Raw genomic sequence first — 22,221 nt, forward strand, 5'->3', positions numbered from 1 at the left:
TATTGTCCATTCTAGTTAAGAATTCCTGCATACTTGACAGTTGTTACGTATAGGCGAAGTGTAGTGTAGATTTTTTTTTTTACGGTTTATGTATATACATTATTTGCAACTTCACCTTTTATACTAACCTGTTAACCGCAATGGTAAATTATAAAATCCGCTTTACAATGAACCCATTTTTAATTTTATACCGATCTTTGATTTTCCTTAGAAATAGTAATTCAATTTTCCTTGTAAATGAAAACTCTACTTGCAACATAATATCCACTGAAATGACGTAGCCTGTTCAAAGAATTAGTAAATTGGAGATAACGGTAAAAGTACCTGCTACTTTATTCGTTCAATCCAGAAGTACAATTATTTGGTGCTTGTGTTCAGTTGCAGTTGTAGTTGTATATAATAGCTGTTGTCGCAAAATGCATCTTTTCTTTGGCGGTACTGCCATTAATTAAATGGTAAACTGTTTCTTAATAGATATATGCATTTTAAGTTATCTGCTTTTATGTATATTTTATCTTTACAGCTTTTTAAAAATGTTTCTATATTTTTTCTATCATCTTCTTGTTAATTTGCTTTCATTGTTAACTATGTGAATGAATGTGTAATGAATATTCCTTATTCGCACTTGCCACTTTAGATTGATGTAAGTACTGATTCAGTTAAGTTTAATGAAATCAGGTCTAAAGTAAGTCATATTAAAGGAAAGAATTCAGCCCCTTTTGAGAGTTGTACATACTTATTGATTGGGCTAATTAGTAAAACTTCATAACTTACTAGAATTGAATTGAATTAAAACAATAGCACAACCTTATCATTCTGATTTGTCAGCACAGCCTAGTGTGCATTTTTTGAAACAAACAACCATTTAAGTCAATTTTTAATTGTTTTTAATTTGTAATTTAAGTTTTATTTATATGTACCAATATTTATCATTTCTAGAAACAATGCTTTAAGGAACGAGTGTGCGTTGTGAGGTACCTAATCATAGGAAAAAATTATCTTTAAAGGGCAAATATTATTTTAAAAAAAAGAATCACGTAAAACTACGTGAAAACGTACACAAACAGTAACCGTTAAATTCCCCGTTAAGGCCGGGCAGCGGCATAACAGGCAATCGCAACTATTATTAAGCAACATTGGTTCATAAGAGGCGATATGTATCAGCGCGATCCAAGCTTTATTGCAGCAGGAGACGATCCAATTGTACAAAATTAAAACTAGTAGCGCGATCAGTTCTGTACTAAATGATTGAGAAAGTAAAACAGATTGGAAAGTGCACAAATATGCATATTTTTATATATCCGAATATTTAAAAATGTAAAACTTACATGTAATTTGTATATTGTCAAAAAAAAAAGAAGGTAAATTGTACATTTCAAGAATCTTTTTAAGAATCTCCTTAATTTCATAACATTTTTGTTCTGTAGGAAAATAGGCATATTATTATTTTTATTTACGGAAAGTTATAACTATTGTTTTACGATTTATGATATTGCTTATTTAATGTTGCGAAACTCATCTTCAGTTTGAAGCAGTTAGCTAACGAACTGTACCTTCTAACATAATATGAAAAATGAATAAAAACCAAAATGTTTGCTAATGGGCAACCGGTCACTGGATCACCCCTAACGATTTTGCCTTCAGTGTGATGGTACTAAGATTGCCAATTGTCGCCACAAAAGTGCGATCACTTTTTTGTCTCTAGAACAACTCTTTTTGGTGACATTACCTCTTGCCTTCCAAAGATATCCTGAGGGTGGCTCCTTAATTACCTTCCAAGGTGAATAAATGTCAGAGTAATCTCTCTGCACAGAGTAATTGTAAAATAGCAGCTCGGTAATTTTGGCTCTTATCTGTCTTAAATTGTTTAAAAGAGACTACGAAAATATTAAGGAGCTAGTATTTCTTTTCTCTATCTTTTTTTTTGTTTTTGATCACACTGTTTTAAAATAATTTGTTGCAGAACCATAACTAGTTTTCACCTTAGAGGATTTAAGAATTGACAAATGGAAAAATGATGGCTTTATTATATATAATTCTTTTAATAATATCATTCTTGATTGGAGTTACCGTTACGTTGGTTGTTGAATGGTACCTTTTTAATAATTACATAAATAGTAAGCCATTTGTAGGACCCACAAGTACGCCAGTAGTAGATCCGTTTGAAATACCTAAGGTTAGTCCTATATTAATTAACATTTTCAAACATATTAGGTGGGAATTAAATTGGAAAATGTATATAGTTTATTTCAATTTTATTTTTAAATATTCCATTACAAAAAAATTTATTAATGATAACTGTAGAATTAGCTCAGTGGAAGTGCGTCGAGCCCGTAGGTTCTCGTCTAGTACAAACAAGTGGAATCCTTTGTTTAAAATTCTATTAATTAATCAATGAACCAGGAACATCTAAGGCCATCATTGGTATTTTACACTTTTGGCTTTTAAGACAAATTCTGTGATTGGGCACCTTTGTGTTAAACTCATTAATTTGATTCATAAATTATTTCAAGCAAAATAGTACTCAAAATTATCAAGTAACAAAAGAGATTTAACTAATATTTATTGAGTTCAAAGTAAGCCAATCAAAGTAAAAAATTTGATGACTGGGTAACTCTATGTATTTGTTATTTTGAATACACTATCAAGGATGGTTGCTGTGTAAGCTTGCCAATCTGACGAACTAACGGCTTCCATCACTGGATGGTCGTCGTTCACTCCATTCACGCCTCTTGGCGCACATACATGTGCGCGCAGGTGTATGTACGAGGGTCGTTTGAAAAGTCCATACAAAAATAAAAACTACTTAATTTTTTGGGGTAAACCTTTTTTATTTTTCAACATAGTCTCCTTTTAGGCTTATACACTTCGTCCAACGCTGCTCTAGTTTGTTGATCCCTTCCGAATAATAGGATTTGTCCAAGTCTGAAAAATAGCCATTCGTTTCTGCAATCACCTCCTCGTTTGAATAAAATCTTTTTCCCGCCAGCCATTTCTTCATATTGGGGAACAAATAATAGTCCGAGGGAGCCAAGTCTGGAGAATAGGGGGGATGTGAAACGAGTTGGAACCCTATTTCCATTAATTTTGCGACCACAACTGCTGAGGTGTGAGCTGGTGCGTTGTCGTGATGGAAAAGGAATTTTTTGTGGGCCAATCGTGGGCGTTTTTCTTGCAGCTCGGTTTTCAAACGGTCCAATAACGATGAATAATATGTACCTGTAATAGTTTTACCCTTTTCCAGATAGTCGATGAGGATTATTCCTTGCGAATTTCAAAAGACAGTCGCCATAATCTTTCCGGTCGAAGGAACGGTCTTCGCCTTTTTTGGCGCAGATTCCCCCTTGGTAACCCATTGTTTAGATTGTTCTTTGGTCTCAGGAGTGTAGTGATGTATCCATGTTTCATCCACAATGACGAAACGACGCTTAAAGTCCTGCGGATTCTTCTGGAACAGCTGCAAACTTCACACGATTTCGTTTTTGGTCAAGCGTGAGCAATCGCGGCACCCATCTTGCGGATAGCTTTGACATGTCCAAATGTTGATGCAAAATATTATGTACCCGTTCATTCGAGATGCCCACAGCACTAGCAATCTCACGCACCTTCACTCTTCTGTCATCCATCACCATATCATGGATTTTATCAATGATTTCTGGAGTAGTAACCTCAACAGGGCGTCCAGAACGTTCAGCGTCACTTGTGCCCATATGGCCACTCCGAAAATTTTGAAACCACTTATAAACTGTTCTAATCGAAGGTGCAGAGTCACCATAATGTTCATCAAGCTTCTCTTTAGTCTCCTGAGGCGTTTTGCCTTTCATAAAGTAGTGTTTAATCAACACACGAAATTCTTTGTCGTCCATTTTTTGAAAATCACTCGACTTCCTCGATTCAAACGAATGCCAAACACAAAGAAGTAGACCGATCTGGCTGAAACTTGGTGTGTGTTCTTCCAAGAGATGCTACTAACTAAACATAACCTCGATACGTGCCAGTAGTGCTATCTCTCTGACTTTGCACGGACTTTTCAAACGACCCTCGTAAGTGCATATAAGTATGTGCGTGTCCGTGTTTTTGCGCCATTTCCTTACTGTCATCTCTTTTGCTTGTTATATCTATTATAGTTGCAAAATAAATAAACAAATTAAAAAAAAAAAAGAATACACTATCAAATATTATTATTTATATATTTCGTTATCAATAAACGTACTTTAGGACTTTTGTATTGCTTAATTTTCAAAGGTTGTTTTAAATGAAAGCAGTCGCGGTAAAGAATCTGCTGGTGCCATCAATGCTCTGTTACAATTTTTATTTCAAGAATGTAGGAACACCAAACGTGTTAGAAAATGGTTTCGTGATCGATTACGTTTTGAACTGGAAGAGCTTCTTACAAGAACTACAACAGGAAGACTATTTGAAAGTATAGCTGTAAGCTCTTTATTTTTTTTTCCATCTCGCAATGAATTTAAATTTAAAAAAAAAAAAACTGTTTTTATAACTTTTCTTTTAGCTAAGAGATTTAAATCTCGGAAGCCATTTACCTGCTATTCATAGTATAGAAGTTAAAACAATAAATTTAGATCCAGTAACCAAATTAATTGATGAAGTGGAAATATCTTTAGATATAGAGTATAATGGAGGGTTTCAGTTGTCAATTGATGCAAACATGCGCCTTTCAAAAATGGCACATGTTTCTGTTAAAGGTAACTAGCAACTTTTAAAATTCCTTTATTATTTTTTTGTTTTTATAATAAAGATGTAAAAAAAAACACTGTATGATCTTCATCTAAGCTAAACAAAAATTTGAGCTATTAACTTATCTAAAAGATGGTTAAAACTATTGAGATTTTGGTAAGCATCCTGTCTACATCAGATGCATCAGACTACTTCTTATGAAAGGAAAAAGCAGGAAAAAATTTAAAAACAAATTTTTCCAATTAATTTATTGTGTTCATATATTTTCTAATATGTTCTCTTTTAGAATTGAATTGAATCTTCCATGGCTAAATCACCTGAAGTTGGTGATCGTGAAGTCCATAAAGGCAAGCATAAGCATCTGCCGGACTACCACCCAGCATATAAGTCTTATATTTTTCAGACAGTTCATTATTATTATTACATCTGACCTCAGATTAGAACCCTGAGCTACCCCATCAGCAATATTACTGTGTGTCAATATTTAGGCACTCGTTAGTTTTCAAAATACTAAATAATTACTTATAATTGACAACAGACTTTAATCTTTTATATTGTATATGAACGTTAATTCATCTAATTGGTACTCTCAATTTGTTTTCAGTTAATGAGTTAAGTGGACTAGGGAGATTAAAATTTAGTAGATATCCATACACACATTGGTGCTTCAGCTTCTACACAGACCCTACCCTGAATCTTACCGTAGAATCTCAGTTTCAAGGAAGATCTCTTCCTCAAGTGAATTCAATTATTGCTAGCCAGGTATTTTTAAATTTATTTTCTTTTTCTCAAAATTTTTTTCGGATGTAGATAAGAGATGTTGTTGTTGGTATAGGACTACAAACTTCTTTTCTTCAATACAGTTTTCTGATTTCTTTTAAACAACGTGAGTTTGGGTTTAACAAGTACTTGGTCGATTTCCACATTTCAAGTTTTTGTCTCACCAATAAATACAATGAATAAGTGAAAAAATTATAGTTGGAAACACAAATAATGCGAGACAACGACAGTATTCGTGTTGATGAACAATATTTTCACGAGTGAAATTTAGAAACAGTATTTCCAATTTTTTATTTTAATTTTTTAAGAGAGAGGGTAAGAGTGAGTGTGAGAGTGAATTCACAGTTTTTTTTTAAAAAAAAATCAAGTTCCCGTTTATTATTTTCAATAATTAGTTCTTACTTCATAATTTATCTTATAACTCAAATACGAGTATGCACTAAGGCGTTGGCAAATTTCCAGATCAGAAAAGCCTTAAAAAGAAAGCATACATTGCCTTATTACAAAATACGATATAAACCATTTTTTATAAAGGCTGAAATTGATTCATCGCAAGATGGTGAGGAACCACCGAGAGGCAATTTAGAAGTGGCAATAATTGAAGTTTCAAGAATAACTGAGGTGGCTGGTGTTGTTTTCTGTACTGTTGCTATAGGTAGCTTTTCTTTTTAAATTAAATTGATATTAAGAACTGTAAATTAACAAAATTTTAAAACAAAATTATATTATTGTTTCCTCGCAGATAATACAGCATGGATAGAATTAATTCAAACCGGTTCTACGAGTTATTTGACTGTGGATATTTCAATTATGAAACAGCAAGGACAACACCTTGGCATACAATTCAAGCAAGAATTTGTACCGGACAAATACCAGGTTTACATATTGTTTAAGAAAATTTGTTGATTTTAAGTAAAAAAAGTTCACTTGTTTTCCTTATTTTTGACCGGTTTCTAAGTTTTATCCATAATCAGGCGGTCACATCAGTACTCAGTAGTTATAGACTTCCAATAACATAGCTACATCACCCACTACAATTACTGTCTTAAGTAGTCTATCAGTACACTGTAAAAGGCTCTGAGCGCCAGCGAATCGTATATTGATGCTTTAATTAAAACTATCAATTTTCGTATTTGAGATATGATGTTCGTTGAAAATATTTTAGGCATTCAGATAGCCTCTTTTCTACTAAAAGACTTGAATTAATTATAAATTCTAAAAACTCATGTTTTCGCCGAATTATTTGCTTATAAATATCGATAAGTTTTTTGTTTTTGTGTTTCTAGGTTTGTGTAATTGTAGATAGTATCCAGAATTCTGCAGTAGCAGATCTTAAAGAAGGAGATATAATTGTAATGGCAGACGGGAAATCGGTGTCGTCTTTGCCTGTTTTACATAAAATATTAAAACAAGGACCAAACAAAATTGTACTAAGAATAGAAAGAAAAATGAAATCAATTATTCAAGATGATAAAATAAGTAATGAGGTGATTATCCGTTTGTTAAGTGTGCAGTAAAATTAGCAAACAATTATTAATGAGACATTTTTGTCTGAATTCATCAACCTAATATTGTAATATGTGTTTTTAATTGTTATTTTGGACTAAGAGATCTTTGTTTCTTTAAGGAACTTTATATGAGAAAAAAAAGTTTTATGCTTTTGGGTTGTACCATTTGATTGAGGCGTGTACTCTTTTTGAATTTTTGAAAGACATTATATTTTATGTTAAAATGTTTTGTTATGAAATGTTTCTTTTATTTTACCGTACTTTTTTGTTTTGTATTTTTTTAGACAGTGGAGCAGTTTGGCTTAAGAAATCGTGGAGGATGTGGTGATAAAACAGATAGTGATAGCAGTAATCCACCTTCCTCTTCTGGTATTTTTAGTTATTTTACAGAATATTGTACAAAGAAAAAAAAAACCTACAGTACAAGAATTAATTATTCCGACAACATTTGTTTGATATCACATTTAAAGACGGTGCTAAAAATAAATCCTTGCTAGTAATTTTAAGCCAGATCGAATCCATTCCAATAATTGAAGGCGCGAGCATCAGTTCTCTGAACTAGAATATTTTCGTCGTATATCTCGGTACATTAGTTAGAGGAAGTAGAAGCTAAAGCAGTGTTCAGACTCAGTAAAGCAGGGTACAAATCACTCTGTGTTGATGAAGACTAACAATAATCTAGAGAAGAGATCGTCAAATGGTTAGTGCCCTGAATCCCTTTGGAAGCTCCAGGTTCGAACTCAGCTGGCAGTCCTCAGATTTCTCTTAATAGGTGCCACTATAGCTCACTCACTGTGTGGAAGTGCATTTGATAATGTTATAAGAATGCTCAGGCGCCAATGATATCTGATGTTGATGCACTAAGAGTTTAAAAAAAAACTCCCTAATGAACATTGTATTTCTATGTGATTAAATAAATATATGATCTGAGTATACATAAATCCAAAATGAATAGTTGATTTGATAATTTTTTTTTGATTAAACAAGAGCATTATTCTTTCAAAAATTATCTTTTTTCATTTTCTTTCGAGGTTGCCCAGGTATCATGAATGCTATGCTATGTCCAATGACTAATGATGCAAAATATTTCAAATTATATTTTAACACTGTTTTCGCTACTGTGTGCATTTATTTGGCGCTACATTATTTAAAAAAATATATATATATTTTTAACAGATTCCCCAGCCAAGAGACCATCAAGTGGAGGAAGTCCTGACCATAGTTTACCCCGTTTTTCTATCTCTTCTGAGCAAGAATTTGATCCAAACCGTTTACAATTTTTTTCAACGAAAGACGTTGCTTATTCAAAAGTAAGTAAATTCAAATATTAGCAAATAAATTTAATGTACGAGTATATATTGTGGTTGGTACTGGCTGGTAGCTGGCGTGGGATCTATCAGTCTCGAGCAGGGGTCCTCAAACTTTTTACACAGGGGGCCAGTTCACTGTCCCTTAGACCGTTGGAGGGCCGGACTATAAAACAAATTATTTTAAAGTAAAAAAAAAAAAAAAAAGTTAAATAAAATATTTCAAATAAAGAACAAGTAACTTTAAATCAACAAACTGCCCAATATTTCTGTAGGAATTATGGACCTGCTTTTGGCTAATGAGATGGTCAATGTCCGATTTAGTTATTGTGCTTTGCCTTTCTTCCTACTTCTGCTGTTATTTTACACTGTTTTCGGAGCCATGACGCGTGCATCCCGCGTCATCGGAAGTAGTACTGTACATGAGAGACGCAGCGCTTTGCTCCTCCTCTCACTGACCACCAATGAAAGAGATGCCCCTTCTGGAAGTGTGGCGGGAGCCGGATAAATGTCCTCAGGAGGCGGTAGTTTGGGGACCCCCTGGTCTCGAGTATAAGCTCCAATTTGGCTCATTTTACTGTAGGCGAGAGCATGAAAAAAAGAACTATTAGTTGTACAACCTGAGAAGTTTGAAGTAACCTTTTATGGTCCGGAATCCTTTGGCTTAGTAGTTAAAGAGATTGGCGCAATGTCCTTTCAAGTTCTGGCATAGACGAGACAGAATAATATAATACCGTGCCATAAATGGTAAATGAGTAAATTAACGAGATTCTCGCGAAGCTTATGTTGCCTCTAAAAGAGTTAGAAGAAGTTTTTTTTTTCGTAATTGGAAAACATTTTCATTATTCTCTTATTCGTTTTTCAAAGTTAAAAATTATATAGAAAATTACACAGTGAATAAATATAGATATTTCTTTGTAGGTTATACATTTCAATGAAAGTTTTAACTTTCAAGTTTTACCAGAACATAAATATATGAATGTCAGTGTATGGCATCGAGATTCTAGCAAAAATAATCTTCTGGGGCACATTAGTTTGCCATTATCTGTACATTGTTGTTCTTTGACACCAGGACATCACGTGGTTGCATTTTCTTTGTTACCGCCAAATCCAGCAATGGCAAATAGGTAAGAAATGTATTAAGTATTTTAAAGGATTTATGACAGTTTAATTTAGGATACTCTTAAGAAGCTTTTGTGCCTTTAATTTGTCCTTTTTAATTTTTTCTTGGCATTAAATTAGCGTTTAAGTTCAGTCAGTTGTTGCAATAGTTTTTAAAAACTTCAAAATTCTTCTAATATTGCAGTTGTTATTAATAAAACAATTAACCATTTCAGTCTAACGAATAATTTGTCATCACATCCTGGATTTGAACCGTGCCTTTGTTTTGGTGATGTATTGCTTGCATTTTCATTTACGAATAACACGTCTTCATCAAGTTCTACCACCGCAGCTTCAATTAGTAATCCCCCGGTAACAGTGACACCATCACCTACGTCATCATCAATTGGTTCGGAGCAATCTAATGCGCCTGGAATTCCCCACGACTTCATTAGAACACATTTTGAGAAAGTTACACAATGCGGTTTCTGTTTTAAGAAGGTATAAAAATACTTTGAACCTAAGTACATTTCGTTAAGCTTAAGGTTTGGTAATTTAATTTTTTATTTTTAAGATATGGCTGAAGGATGCTTTACAATGCCAGGGTTGTTTAATGAGTTGTCATAAAAAATGTGCAGTTAAAGCTCAAGCAGGACCTGGTTGTGCGAGAAGCATCCGCCGACAATCTGTACAACCTGAAATTATAACAACTTCTGTGGATGAAAACAACTCGACTACGGTAACTATTTTTTTTCACGGATGTGACTAAAATTTAAGTTTAAGTTGCGATAGTGTGTAAATAATAGGGATCAAAGAAATAGCTAGTGAAATTGAAGAATCATTTACGTTTGGGAATAATACTGCTTAAAATGTCCCAAAGTAATTTTTAGGAGAATTGTACAGTGCAAATTGAACAAATTCGGTTTTTAAGTATTGAGTGGACTTATTATTAAGATCTTTCAATATTAGGTAAGAGGAACGATGGCAATGGTGCCAAATTTTCTGTTTCGTGTTTGCAAACGGAAATATTCGTTTTAGGCCTCGTGAGTCCAAAAAAAAAAAAAAAAATTGGTTTTTAAAAGTTGTTCTATATGTGTGTCCTGCCTTTGAAGTATATTTGGGATCAGCATAAAAACCAATTAAAAATCGCAGGCAATTCAGATTTGTTTTTTAAATTGTAGCAACTAGCACTGAAAAACATCTGGGTATGTTATAATTCCAAACCATGATTATTATTATTGTTTGGTCGTTGAGACGGGTTAAGCCCTGCGCTTGCCAAGTTTCTTTACTGGGTATAAAATAGAAAGCTTTTCAAATTTTAATGAAGAATTTTAAGAGAAAACTTAAGTAGATATGTGATTTTTAAATCTGATTTATTTTCAAGATAGGAGGAAACGTTTGTCCCGACAAAATGAATGTTAATGATTGTTAATTGATCTTTTTTATTTTAGACTGGTAGAAGTTTGGGATCCCTGTTAGTAAATGTGGCTAACAAAGGATTGAAACGTGCTGGTTCAGCTACAACTCTAGCACCACCTGGATTGGACGAAAATTCTGCTGGAAATTCTGTATCTTTACCACCATCACCAAATCACTCACCATCTCCATCTAGAAAGGTATCTGCTTAAATTGGAATTTACTTTATATCACTGTTAAGTAAAATTTTACTCATAAAGAGAATACCATCTTATGAATAATTTATTCTATCAATTTGCCAAACCTGTATATTTGTACCATGCATGGTGGTGTAACTTGGAATACATTTACGTAGGTGTAGGTCTGAAAGCGTTATCTCAAGCGGCCTTTTTGAAAGCCCTTTACTTCAGTACTGTAATTTTATTTTGAATATTTTCTAAACTGTCTTTTAAGTTTAAATATATTTCGATTCCCTTGATAACCACTTTTGAGAATAATAGGTGGGTGCTCCTGGTGGGATGTAGTCTTTCATATTTCATTATTTAAAGCAAATATTGCCACTAAAGTTGAAGAAGAGTTTTGATTACAATTTTTATTCTGTTCCTCCGAACAACTCTTATACACAAATTATCAATTATTATTGTAACGGTATCGTTCTGCTTAGTCATTAGCAATTTAAATGCTGTTGGCGGGAGACGATATGACTTTACTCGCACAGTTTCTTTTATGTGAATTTGCAAAAAGATATTCGTCGTCCCGTAGGTTAATTGCTAATAATAGCATCCGGCGTAGGTTAAAAAAAGTATTTAACCCCACATTGTTTAAATACAAGTTAACTTGGTTTAAGAATTTGTAATATCTTTTTAAACAACTAGAGCATTGTGGAGTTAAAAGTACTGTTGTCAAATTTATCTTAAGAAATGAGTCTTGATCTGCTTGTTATCAATGCAAAATTGTCGTGAAGTTAAAAATGTTGCAGTTTATATTGCAATACCTTAGTAATTTGTTATAATAATACCTTTATAATTGCTATTCTACTCATGATAGTTCACTCCGCTTCTTTATTGCTCAGATCGTGGAATTCATTAGGCTTATCAGCATAAATTTGTTCTGATATTCATATATTCATCAAATTAACTGTTGTGTAATTTTACGAAAGATTGCCAGGCTGGATGGTGAATTATCACTTAGTTCCTTGAAGAACATCAAAGTTGTTGCTATCTCTGAGAGACAACGAAGTAATAAAAAGGCTCAATAAAGTTCAAGAGATTACAAAGAAATGGTCTAAATTTTGGAGTATTGCTGCTGATAAGAAAAAGTTATTCGAAGGATTGCGGACAAAAAAAGGTTTGATTAGTGGAGTTTTGTGGCTTTTAAAAAAGAAAAGAAAGAAGTATTGGACTTGTATTACTAAAAAGGAAAAAGAGTTACTTCAGAGTGTAATAAATACCTTGGCAGTTATTTAAAAAAGCAATGATGCACACTTTAATACCTGTATTGAAATTTGAGACCACAATTTATTATTTGCAGTTATTAATATTCTGTACTTACGCTTTCAATTAAACATGCGAAATAGTTAAATGTAGAATACATATTGGATTCACATCTTTGAATTTATCTAACAAAGCATGCTTTTTTTAATTCAAATGGTTTCGGATTTTCATCCAATCGCGAGACGGGTTCATCAAACCCTTGTAGAGAATTTGAACTTTAAGACATCAATCAATAAATATATAGTTTTTTTTTATTTAAATGTGTCTATTTAGACTAACCTGACATACCTTTATTTTAAATTAGTGAAAGTCTAAAACCGCTCCGCTCAAAATTAAAGAAAGCAAGTCGGCTTGACGGTTAAAATCAACTTTGCTTATATAAGTACTCAAAATCAAATTTTTTCAGAGCAAAACTTATTTGTTGAATATGTGATTAGACAACATCGTAGATTTTCTTCCTAGTATCTAAGTTGTTTTTTTTTTTATACTGATTGGTTTCGAGCTTTCACACATCTCTAGAATGTTATTAAATATCCACTTTAAAAATATTCTATTTGAAAACCGTTCTCTGCACAAATCTTATGCAATAGTCTCCGAAAAAAACGATGCCTATTAGAACCAAAAAAACATGCTATGATGGATAAAATCTCTGATAAAACTATTTAGGCTTATTATTTATATATATATATCTAGAATCCCAGTTTTTTATTTATATACATAGGCGCAACGTGGGGAGTTAGGGGACTTCTAAATACACATGAAAAATTAGTTTTCCAATGCTACGCTGTAAAAATATATGTAAAATAGACTATGTACTTATTTACAGTATTCCTACTCTAAGTCAAGATTAAATCGCATTATTCTTCGACATCCGTGTAGAAACCCGTATCCATCTTCTGTTTGGTTTCTAAACGTAGTTTTCTAATATAAAATTTTATGTTAGATTCGGTAGAGGTTGGCTAGTCTTCAGCTTACGCTACCCAGGCGGAATAATACCGTGATAAACTTACGCCCGTGGCTAATAATGGAATTTTTAGCTTGCCTGTAAACTATGGTTTTCATATTGTTGCTACGATTATTTTTGCGTACGCGCTTTGTTGGCTGCACTACTGCGACATTATGCAATGCTTTTAATGGCCCATTCTTTTTTAGGTAATGTGGTAACACTTCCGGGCCTTTTAGGGTACTTTTCTCAGGCACTTTTTCAATAATTTCTTATGCTTAAATATATCTTTCTATCTAGCTCCGTACACCTGGAGCCTCCCTTCTTCTGAACTTATATATAACCTCTTTTCATTTCGGTAGATATGTATCATCCTTCCATTGTGGAAGAACAGCTACTCTCCAGGCGCTCCATATTTTAGAAGTTCTAAATGTAAATAGCCTAGAACGGCACTCCATTTTTTCCTTCTTTCTCTTTTCCATTTGGAAGGCTTTCTTTTGATTTATTTCTTCAATTGCTGCTGAATTAGATTTCTTGTTCAAAAAATAATGTTCTCTGACAGGTGTCATCTGACACGCTGTCTTATAATTAGGCGATGTCAGAGAAATAACTGTTTTAATATTTATTTCATTCCAGATCCTCTCATCGCTGATATTCTAAATCTAAAATGACTGTTAGACACATTTAACTCCCAAGCAGCGTGTGCTTTCCGCTTATTTCTTTAGGTGCAATGTTTTTCTGTCTAAATTATCAAATTAAAATAATAAATTTACGTTTACTATGACAAAGAAACTAATCTAAATGAATTTAACCATTGTTGAGGAAACATTCGTTATACAGTTATTCATGGAATTCACAATAATAGTGGAATTAAGTGTGAAAACTGTTATTACTTTCTTATATAACTCTGATCTTGTATGAGATGAATTAAAGTCTCCCTATGGTTGGTCATGATTTGTTCAGTGCAATTTAAATTTGAAAAAGATTGATCCCAAGAGCCATTACACAACATCAAGTTACCTAGTTGTGTTGGGGTGATGTGAACGTTGCAGTATATAAGTGTGGGTGATGTTCACCCAGAATTGCTCGTTGGCACCCTTAAATCCAATCTATCAGTAATCCCTGCCAGTCCTTTGAATATTGTAGGGATACTTATGGCGTGAATAAATCTATTCATGTTGTTAGTCTAGGATAACTGCTATGCTGCATACGGAAATCCCTAAAGAAGAACCTAAGCAGCTTATTCCTTCCTTGGAAATTGTCTTTTTGTGTTTGGCATTTGTACCGTGTGTTTTTTTGATGGCCAGTTTTTTTTATTTTTTTTACGCCTACTAAATTACATATTTATTAACGTTTTAAGAATATATTTATTTTTGTACATGTAGACATCGTTAGTTGAGGAAGGCCTATTCTGTTTGTCTACTTCGAGCGGAGAAGAAATCAACCAAGCATTGGAGGTACTACTTTCTAGACCTCATGATGAAGGTGTAATGGACATAGCCAAAGCTTCTGGAAAAATGCTCTTCGCAGATTTGCCATCTGACTTGAGGAAAGTGAAAATTGATGAAATGGTTAGCATATTATTTATTTCATTTCTTATTTTCTTCCTTACTCGTAGTAAAGAGGCCTTTGTAGAAGGATTTTTGCGCTTATACTAGAATTTCTTCCTTCCTATGATTTATGCATCTGGTAAATTAAATGATTAAATTAAACTTTCAATGTTCATTTAAAGCACGGGGAAACTGAATCGCTGTTTCTTAATTGACCCGCCATGTTATTAGTTTGCGCTCATACTATAACCCTCCATCTTTAGTTGAATGAACTCCAAACAGGCTCTGGTAACTCTGGTTTGGGTGAAAGGTGGCAGTATCTGCCAGCTTCCTTCCCTTATGGGTGCCACATCCGTTTTTGTACAACCAATGGATAGACACCTTCAAAAGATTTAAGTGTTTTGTATAAATTAAAATTTCGATTACGTCTTAAATGTGTGGCCTTTTTTTTATGAAGATTATTTTAAACAATTGTCGGTTAAATACAATTCAGCAATTCCAAAACAATCTGAATTTGAAAGTGTTCTGAGATTTGATCTTTTGAGATGTAGGACACTTAAAATTTCGATTGGAAAATATACCTTCTTATAGACAATGCTTTTGCCGAAAATGTCAAATTATTCTCGCTTTTGATGGCAACTTAGAAATTCTCCAGGAACACTCTTTTCTTAATGATTGGATTAATTTTTTAAGATTCTGAGAGATATTATTGTTCTATTCTTGATACTTGAAGAGTCAGTGTCTCTTATTCTTTCATTTATTTTTTTGCCCCACTCATGAAGGCGTATATTTTTTAATAACTCCTTTTATTAGTGTATTGAAAAAGTGAAGTGTTCTAAGTCTTCGAAAGAATACAAGTTACAAGAGTCTAAGATTTCGTTTTTTTTTTTTTACTTTTTTATTTATTTTATTTTTTTGTAGAGGGGGGAAACTGTGCCGTTTCCAAGATCTATTGTAACGCTGGGCCCTGAAATCCTGATACCCCTTCAGTTCAAGATTTCTGAAAAAAAATCATCCAAATGATTTAAAAAAAAAAATTACACAACTTTTAAGGAAGGACTTCCCTGGTTAAATGACCCGAGGTAGATTAACCAACCAACGCCCCTGCTGATCCCTGTCCTCTCTAGTTACAGACACATTTCGCCAACCGTTGTGTGAATAAAGGCTTCGAATCTACGATGTTACTTTATCATTAGTTACAATTGATAATTGTATTGTTACCAACAATTATTACCGCGGATTTCTTCCATATGTTACCTTCAAATAAGCGAACAAGAAGTCTTTTATAAAACCTTTAACCATTGGAGCCTTGTTCTTTAATGGTCGGAACTATTATTGTACTTTGCATGCCCTTTTTTGTATTCAAATTTAGACTTATTTATCAACTACTTTGACAATTATTTTCAGATGAGTAAATTAAAAGATGCCATAGATGCTGAGAGTCACAATCATCAAGCCCTACAACGTGAAGAACAATCTTTAGAAAATCCAGCGGCAAAAGCAAAAGTAGCATTTCTTGTTGGTAAAAGTGAGGAACGATTGCAAGCTTTAGCTGTACTCATGCTGCACTGTTGTGCAGGTCTACAAGATCATCAGGAGACGCAGTAAATTTAATAAAAAGACAGTAGTAGGATTCGTAAAAAACTAAAACATGTCGCTTACCTATCGAACTAGGATAAAAAAAAATTCAAAACATTCCATCTTTTTTTTCAAGAACTGTTAAAGGCCAAGTGCATCTAATATGAAGATGTGGTTAGGACGAATGGTTTTAATTTAATTATTATTTATGGATTACAATTTCCCATACTTAAACTAAACATTAAGTTAGGCATCATTAACCATCATCACTATTTAGGGAAGAATAGTTTAGGCATTCTTTTATTCATAACGTTATTACCTATTTTCTCTAAATTTGCTTGTTTTGTGAATATCGAATATAAACCAAATTTAAGTGTTTCAAGTAAACTGAATAAAATTTCACTATGGTAAAAGGCTAATATGAACGAACTTTTCCTTGGCGATTATTTTGCTTACTACCTTTCCGGTTTACTGTAATAAATGAAAAAAAAGTCGTATTATCAGAGTAAGGTTGTAAATTTTTTTTTTCCCATTAGTAAAGTCAACCGTAATGAGAAACTGTTTCAGCTAAAAAAATCGATACGTTTTATTGTTTTTTCTTCCAATGTTAATACTGAAATTTCTGATTATTGAGTAATTGAAGCATTAATTAGGATTGAAAGAGAAGGAGAATGACAAGTGAAAATGTTAATAAATTACTTTATTAGGGAAATTTAAACTGTAAATAGTAAGTATGAGCAGCCGTGCAGAGTATAATAATCCGATATAAAGGGTAGTACAATCGCAGGTAAAGAGTGATGTCAGAATTGTCAGTGACTGAGGGGCCTTCAGGAGTATTGTGCAAGTTTTAAAAATGTTTTTAATATATTTTATTACAATTATAAAAATAAAACGTAAATATCAATACAGTGGCAATTATTATTTCACAATCAATTGGTCTTTAATTGCTATAAGTTTGACATAAGTGGTCAAACTTATAAAAAACATTCTATTACTTTGCTTCACATATTGTCACAATAGCAATTATTATTTATAAATCATTATAAATCTGTCGCGAAAATGTGATGCTCGGATACCTAGCCTTAGTAACTTTCAAGTTTTCGCCTCAGCGAGAAAAACCACATTAAAAAAAAAGTGCATTGTAGTTTAAAAGTGATTTAATGATAACTTTATTTTCTATGTTTAACGAATACTAAGGTTTCAATAAGTGAAAGTTATAAGGGTACGATGATTTGCGCAGATTTAACTTTTCTGTATTCTTGACGACTTCGAAATCATTAATTTAGGTAAAGGGAAGATGAAGTTAATAATTTGGTAATTTTATTTTAACACCAACGAAAACTTTGAAGTATCTTCGTGAGTTTTTTTTTCTTTTAATAAAGATGTGGTTATTTTTAGTACCTGAATATTTACAATTTTTAACTTTTAAATCTATAGATTTAATTTTTCCATTTTTACAAGAACTCATAGCAAATACATTCATAACGTATTCATACTATCTTTCACAGGTTGGCTTTAAGTGAAACAAAAAATAAGAAATATTAAAAAAAATGTTATGGTTATAAGCTTAGATCCGCGAAGTGAGATGTGACATTGATTTGCCATAATTATTATCTGTTTCAGATTTTTTTTAAAAAAAACTTATAAGACTGGTTCTGTCAAGTTTGTGTAGAAATATTAGAATTTTGTTTTCGAAGTTAAGGTCAGCTACTTTAACTGTTTTTTTTTTGTGTGGAAAGTTAATTTTTTTTTTTTTTTTAATTTAAATTCAAAATAAGCAATTTTCTTATGAAATAAATGTCCAGTGTGTACCGTGTCTTTTTTAGTTTCTTTTGTATTAAGTTTCTGCTTAGTAAGAAGAAAAGAAATGTTTTCATGAAGTAGTAGTCTTCGGCATGAAGAGGCACATGAGAGTGAACATTTATTATGACAAATTTGAAGATGTTCAATATTTCAGTCCCTCATGTGGTTCTCCAGTACAAATGTGAAAAAAGCTGCTCTATTTTTCATTTTATAATGTTAATTTAAAACGCCTTTATGTCTTTCATTAAACCAAATATGCATTTTATTCTATTGTTTTTTAAATCACGATATCCAGTTATTTTTTATATATGTAGTCTTCTATGTTTTAAGTTAATCACTAAATTTAGGAACATTTCTATTAACTAAAATTTTCATTTACAAAAAATTAATAAATAAATATGTGATTGTTATTTAAAAATATTTGCAAAGGAGATTTAGTACGAAATTTATATTTTACAGATTTATAAGTTGAGTAAAAATGAAACATAATATTTTATTTATTTTTAGTAATCATGGAACGTGCTTATTTTTATTTGTTCACATCGGTATTAGGAACAAAGATAACTTACGTGCATGAATAATCTATCTTTACTAGCTCATTTTAAAAATCATTCCTAGTTTTAATATATTTGTATTTTTTGCTTGAGAAAAGAATTTGTGTGTGGTGAAAGTTCACTTCTTAGGATTTACAGCAATTCTGTGAATTATCACTTTATTTTATTACTTCATTACTATTATTACTTTTTTTATTGTTAAAAAATATTCTCAAATTTATTCTTACTATAATTATTTTTTTGTATTATTAAATGTGTTCATAATTATGCATATAATTTTTAGTAAAAGGTGTTTAGGTTGCTTGTTATTTTAATCTCTTTAAAAATTAATTTCTCTTTTAGATTTAAAAATATTTGTAATATGTAAAATGTATTGAAACTTTTATATTAGCGGGTGCTGGAAGTAGATCAGAAGTGAATTGAAAATTATAATTAAATTTAAATTAAAGTAGCTTTTGCTAGTTGTATAAAAGTATTATTTCAGCGCACCAGTATTAAACAAAAAAAAAAAATCTGTCCTTAAGAATCGAATTGATCGGAATTGGGGCGGGTGTTGGTCTAGTGGTCAATAGCGTGCCTTTGTGAGTGGGAGATCCCCAGTTCGAATCTCGCGTATGACTTTATTTATTAGAAAAAATTGTTTATAGTAATGTATGAGCTTCCGCCCCCGTCCACGACACCTAATTGGTAGTAGTTGAAAAAATAGGCGATTTTTTACTATTGATCAGAATAAGAGCTTCGGTCCAACATGAGTTCGGAATTATACAAGGAACCTGTATTTGATATTGATATGCTAATACATTATGATTGGCTCTTTAGCAGTCGCTGTTCTAATTAATGTTTCAATATATGCATGTAGAGAGGGATTAACTCAAGAGGTCAAATAATACTGGATTCCATCGCAGGGAGATCCCGGGTTCAAAGCCAGCCCTTAGATTTTCTCTTCCTAGGAGCTTCTTACAGCTCACAGTCCGGTGTTGGATAGTATTGTCGGTAAAGAGAGAATACTGTCCGGACAACTACAGTGCACTAAAAAAAAAGCTCCAGGCGCCAATAACGTTAGATGTTGACCTTTAGGCGCCTTAAAAAAAATTAAAAAATGAAAGAAATATATTTACAGTAACATATTTGTAGATCTGTTTTTTTATTAATTTCAATTTTTTAATTTGGAAGGGAAAATGCGGCTTCCTTAAAAAAAAAAAATGTAATTTAATTATTACCTTTTTAATTTATACTAAACGCTGTATGGCATGTTTATGTATGACAAAAAGGTACTAATTAATTTCCAGCGGTTATTTATAAAAACACATGCATAAATGATGAGTAAGTTCATTAATAATTAATATTAATTAAACAGTTATTGATTTTTTGCTGTTACTCTTTTTTGATAAGGGCAATGAATGCTATTTTTTCTTGGAAAATTTGTATTTGACTTTATTTCGTAGAAGGTTTTTGTAAACTACTGGACATTAAACTTAGAATGTATTGATGTTAAAACAAAATTCAATAGTAACTTTTGATCCTTCATTTTCATATATATATACTTATCCAGAATATTTGTTTCCTGAGTTTTAACTCTTGTTAGTTCCTATAAAATTGTAATGGTTTATTTATTTTTTGAAAACATATTAATTGGTAATTGTCTTTGTTCCAAAGCTATCTCCATAATTTCAAGAATTTAGAAATAAAAAATTATATTTAGAAGAGTAGTACCATGCAGTGACAGTTTCATAATTATTATGTGCAATAGCTTGGTGTAGTATAAGGATCGAATGATAATATAGGCGCCTAGACGAATAGAAGTATAATTAGATAGGTGTGATGTCTAATTTGTAATAAAAAATCATCAGTGAGTCAGCTGTGGCATATCATTGAGAATTTATATATACATATATAACGGAAAAAAGGAATGATTTTTCGAAAGAATGGATATTAATCCACTAATTAGTGGAATCATTAATATTTTAATACTAAATGAACACCAATGATGTTAAATTTACTACTTTGTGACCGTTAGGAGTTAAATTTTTGGATTAGTAACAGTAAGGATTCAATCAATAAATCACAAATATAATGTTTCGCAAAAATAAAAGATTTTAGTGAAGAATTATTATGATTTATGACAGAATCCTCACTACTATTAATCCTCCAATGATATTTTTATTTATTAAAAATATAGACCGTTCTAGTACGTTCAGAAAATCAGTTTTATCACTGATTGATTGTACGGAGAAATTTTTAAATTATTAAAGCAAAAACAAAAAATGTTTTCATTATTCATTTTTATTTAATTTTAATGAATCACAACACTTAGACTGAACAAATAATTAAAAAACATATTTAAATGGGAATTGTTGTTCTCTTCCAAATAAAAAATATTGTACTTCTCTGATTATTTGATTTTCATGTTTATGTGAACAATTTAATCGTCCTAATATCTCTTATTTATATTTTACTTTGTTTTTTTTTTCTTTTGCTGTTCATGATGATCTTGGAATTAAAAATGATGATTTAAATGGCATTTTGTCAAAATACCTGTTCAAAGTTGTTGAATGTTTATGCTTATTAGGAAACTTACAAATTTTTCTAGAATTAAAGAATCTCTCCATCAAAATCTAATTGTAGGTTATAATACAAACAAAGACACAATTTTTCTAACAAATTTAACTTAGTAGAAAAAAAAATTCTGAACAAAACTTCCATTTACGTACTTTAGTCTCATCGTTTATATTAAAATAATTTAGGTTTTAATAAGATCTTTGGGTGTATAAATTCTAATCGTATTATTCACATAATAGGACTGTCGTTCTGAATCCGAATTAAAACTGCTTATAAATCGACGTCTTCTCGTTGGCTCATATACCTGAAATAATTAAAGTTAAAATTAGCTGATAAGAGAAATATATACATATATATATAACGTGATAAGAGAAATATATAAGGTGGGCCTTAGAGGCAGAGGCCAGGTAACGTGGTTGGAGGCGTAAAGCGTCGCCACAAGAGTTACCAAACAAACAAGCAGTACACCAGCTGGCCGTCTTAAGAACCCGTTTTTAATTAAGTTTCTTAGAAAATGTTTCAAATAAAAAATAACCTCTTGTTTCTACACGCAATTAGTTTACTAACTTCAGAGAAAATGTTTGGAGACATTTTTAGGAAAAATAAAAAACTGGATAGTGTGCACTTTTGGCTGATAGATTTCGTCAAAAACGTTTATAATCGGGACCCATGCAAAATACCAACTTTGAACCCTACAATATTTATTTACTTTTTGTTTAGTTAGTTATGCTGATCACACACATTAACAAACATTTCTGGTTTTGACATTTTTCTTGCACCGATTATGAAACAGCTCAAGGATATAAAATGTTCAACTTGAGCTCGCAAGTGGCGGTTATGTGGGAGCACTAATTATTTATGGTTCGTATGGCCAGCGTTTGTTCGAAAAAACGGGCTTACCCACCGTTGAACCAAACAGTCACGTTTGCTG

The 22,221-nt window shown here is 31.9% G+C and overlaps 2 protein-coding genes across 10 annotated transcripts in view; one reads left to right on the forward strand and one right to left on the reverse strand.

Annotated features, from left to right (window-relative positions):
• Nucleotides 1-4: 4 nt before the first annotated feature.
• On the forward strand, nucleotides 5-21,250 carry Pdzd8 (PDZ domain containing 8). 6 transcript variants are annotated; one of them, XR_012453712.1, is made up of 17 exons: nucleotides 44-455; nucleotides 1,964-2,176; nucleotides 4,246-4,431; nucleotides 4,514-4,706; nucleotides 5,303-5,460; nucleotides 5,941-6,133; nucleotides 6,221-6,354; nucleotides 6,765-6,965; nucleotides 7,271-7,355; nucleotides 8,163-8,296; nucleotides 9,215-9,420; nucleotides 9,631-9,895; nucleotides 9,969-10,133; nucleotides 10,846-11,010; nucleotides 14,632-14,817; nucleotides 16,204-19,287; nucleotides 19,466-21,250. XR_012453712.1 is itself a non-coding variant. In XM_074112952.1 (16 exons), exons 2-16 carry the CDS (start codon nucleotides 2,015-2,017, stop codon nucleotides 16,402-16,404), a joined length of 2,634 nt encoding a protein of 877 aa, XP_073969053.1. In that variant the 5' UTR covers nucleotides 5-143; nucleotides 1,964-2,014; the 3' UTR covers nucleotides 16,405-21,250. The 6 variants fall into 6 exon arrangements, 5 of the variants coding, with proteins under 5 accessions (XP_073969053.1, XP_073969033.1, XP_073969066.1 ...); XM_074112952.1 differs by having other exon boundaries at nucleotides 5-143; nucleotides 16,204-21,250; XM_074112932.1 differs by having other exon boundaries at nucleotides 16,204-21,250.
• LOC141446512 (cuticlin-3-like) overlaps nucleotides 19,869-22,221 on the reverse strand; it is a 10,433-nt gene continuing 8,080 nt past the window's right edge. For all 4 annotated transcript variants that reach the window (XM_074113056.1, XM_074113065.1, XM_074113053.1 and 1 more), the window contains one exon: nucleotides 19,869-21,594. In XM_074113056.1, the coding sequence (XP_073969157.1) occupies nucleotides 21,472-21,594 (123 nt within the window). In that variant the 3' untranslated portion in view covers nucleotides 19,869-21,471. The remainder of the gene's footprint in view (nucleotides 21,595-22,221) is intronic.

This window comes from Rhodnius prolixus, unplaced genomic scaffold (assembly GCF_049639745.1).
Source record: "Rhodnius prolixus isolate KJV_2025 unplaced genomic scaffold, Rpr scaffold_1, whole genome shotgun sequence".
Classification (NCBI taxonomy): Eukaryota; Metazoa; Arthropoda; class Insecta; order Hemiptera; family Reduviidae; genus Rhodnius; species Rhodnius prolixus.